Raw genomic sequence first — 2,500 nt, forward strand, 5'->3', positions numbered from 1 at the left:
ATGGAAAATAAAAGTGGTCCAAGCACTGATCCTTGTGGTACACCAAATTTTACAGGCAGTAAATCAGACCTGCTAGAACTGATTTCAACCAACTGATGACGGTCACTGAGAAAGGAGATAAAAAAAAATCTAAAGCATCATTTGACAAATTGTAATGTGAGAGTTTTCTAACAAGAAGAGAGTGATTAATTATGTCAAAAGCCTTGGCGAAGTCAACAAAGAGAACACCTCTGTGTGTGTGTGTGTGTGTGTGTGTGTGTGTGTGTGTGTGTGTGTGTCCAGGGCAGAGGGTGGCGGTGGACGTGCTGCTGGCGTGCGGACAGTGCCGCCAGTGCCGGCAGGGGCAGAGCAACGTGTGTCACCGGCACCGCTACCTGGGCTTCCCTCCCCTGCACGGGGGCCTGGCCTCGCGCGTCCGTCTGCCCGCACACTGTCTGCACAGGTGGGGGGTGGGGGTGGGGGTGGGGGGTCTGCTGGGTGGGTTGGGGGGTGGGGGTGGGGGGGTCTGCTGGGTGGGTTGGGGGGTGGGGGTGGGGGGGTCTGCTGGGTGGGTTGGGGGGTGGGGGTGGGGGGGTCTGCTGGGTGGGTTGGGGGGTGGGGGTGGGGGGTCTGCTGGGTGGGTTGGGGGGTGGGGGTGGGGGTGGGGGGTCTGCTGGGTGGGTTGGGGGGTGGGGGTGGGGGGTCTGCTGGGTGGGTGGGTTGAGGAGGTGGAGAAAAAGGAGCACCAGTCTGGCTGCTTGAGGGAAAAGGTTGAATTTCATGGTGGGTGTAGGATCTAGAATGTAGACTGCACAGGTCAGTTGTTGATGCTTGGAGTGTCTTCTCCTCAGATGGGCTGCATGTTCACCCCCCCACACCCCCCTCCCATCCCCCACCTCCCACTCACTCTCTCACTCATCCATCCATCCTTTGATGGACTCACTTGTTCGTTCATTCATTCATTCATTAATTCATTTGTTCATCCAGTCATTCGTTCATTCTTTCAATGCCTCGCAGTTCATTGATTTATTTCTGAGTTTGCTCACGTATGTCATCGTTCTTTTGTTTGTTCGTTCGTTCATTCATTCCATTCATTTATTTATTCGTTCAACGATAAATGATGCTTGTTTATGAATGAATGAATGAATGAATTCCTTCCTTCCTCCATTCCATCCTTCCTTCCTCCATTCCTTCCTTCCTTCCTCCATTTCTTCCTTCCTTCCTCCATTCCTTCCTTCCTTCCTCCATTCCATCCTTCCTTCCTTCCTCCATTCCATCCTTCCTTCCTCCATTCCTTCCTTCTTCCATTCCATTCCATCCTTCCTTCCTTCCTCCATTCCATCCTTCCTTCCTTCCTCCATTCCATCCTTCCTTCCTCCATTCCTTCCTTCCTTCCTTCCTCCATTCCATCCTTCCTTCCTTCCTCCATTCCATCCTTCCTTCCTGCATTCCTTCCTTCCTTCCTCCATTCCTTCCTTCCTTCCTTCCTCCATTCCTTCCTTCCTCCCTTCCTCCATTCCTTCCTCCCTCCCTTCCTTCCTCCCTTCCTCCATTCCTTCCTTCCTTCCTCCATTCCATCCTTCCTTCCTTCCTCCATTCCTTCCTTCCTTCCTCCATTCCTTCCTTCCTTCCTGCATTCCTTCCTTCCTTCCTCCATTCCATCCTTCCTTCCTCCATTCCATCCTTCCTTCCTCCATTCCTTCCTTCCTTCCTCCATTCCTTCCTTCCTTCCTCCATTCCTTCCTTCCTTCCTTCCTCCATTCCTTCCTTCCTTCCTCCATTCCATCCTTCCTTCCTGCATTCCTTCCTTCCTTCCTCCATTCCTTCCTTCCTTCCTCCATTCCATCCTTCCTTCCTTCCTGCATTCCTTCCTTCCTTCCTCCATTCCATCCTCCATGGCTGACGGACGTGGCACTGTCTGACAGACTACCCGACAGTCTGAGTTTCGAGGAGGGAGCGCTTATGGAGCCTCTCTCTGTCAGCATCAATGCCGTGCGCCGCGCTGACGTCAAAGTGGGCGATCACGTGCTCGTGCTGGGGGCGGGGCCAATCGGCCTGATGACGTCACAGGCGGCGCGCGCCGCTGGGGCTTCTGTCGTGTGCGTCACGGGTAGGAGTTCAGGAGAGGGTGTGGGTGTGGGGTGGGGTGGGGGTGTATTAGTGTGCATGTGTATGTGTGTCTTTGTGTGTGTTTGTGGGTGTGGATGTGGGTGTCTGTGTGGGGTGGGGGTGTATCAGTGGTCATGTGTATGTGTGTCTTTGTGTGTGTTTGTGGGTGTGGGTGTGGGGTGGGGTGGGGTGGGGGTGTATTAGTGTGCATGTGTATGTGTGTCTTTGTGTGTGTTTGTGGGTGTGGATGTGGGTGTCTGTGTGGGGTGGGGGTGTATCAGTGGTCATGTGTATGTGTGTCTTTGTGTGTGTTTGAGGGTGTGGATGTGGGTGTCTGTGTGGGGTGGGGGTGTATCAGTGGTCATGTGCATGTGTGTCTTTGTGTTTGAGGGTGTAGATGTGGGTGTCTGTG

The 2,500-nt window shown here is 53.6% G+C and overlaps 1 protein-coding gene across 1 annotated transcript in view; it reads left to right on the forward strand.

The window, feature by feature from the left end:
• The window catches only part of LOC143297477 (uncharacterized), an 11,222-nt gene that overhangs the window by 2,005 nt on the left and 6,717 nt on the right, over nt 1-2,500 (forward strand). The window contains exons 2-3 of the mRNA XM_076609873.1: nt 283-442; nt 1,905-2,089. Coding sequence (XP_076465988.1) covers nt 283-442; nt 1,905-2,089 — 345 coding nt within the window. The remainder of the gene's footprint in view (nt 1-282; nt 443-1,904; nt 2,090-2,500) is intronic.

The sequence above is a fragment of the Babylonia areolata genome, chromosome 22 (assembly GCF_041734735.1).
Source record: "Babylonia areolata isolate BAREFJ2019XMU chromosome 22, ASM4173473v1, whole genome shotgun sequence".
NCBI classification, from domain to species: domain Eukaryota; kingdom Metazoa; phylum Mollusca; class Gastropoda; order Neogastropoda; family Buccinidae; genus Babylonia; species Babylonia areolata.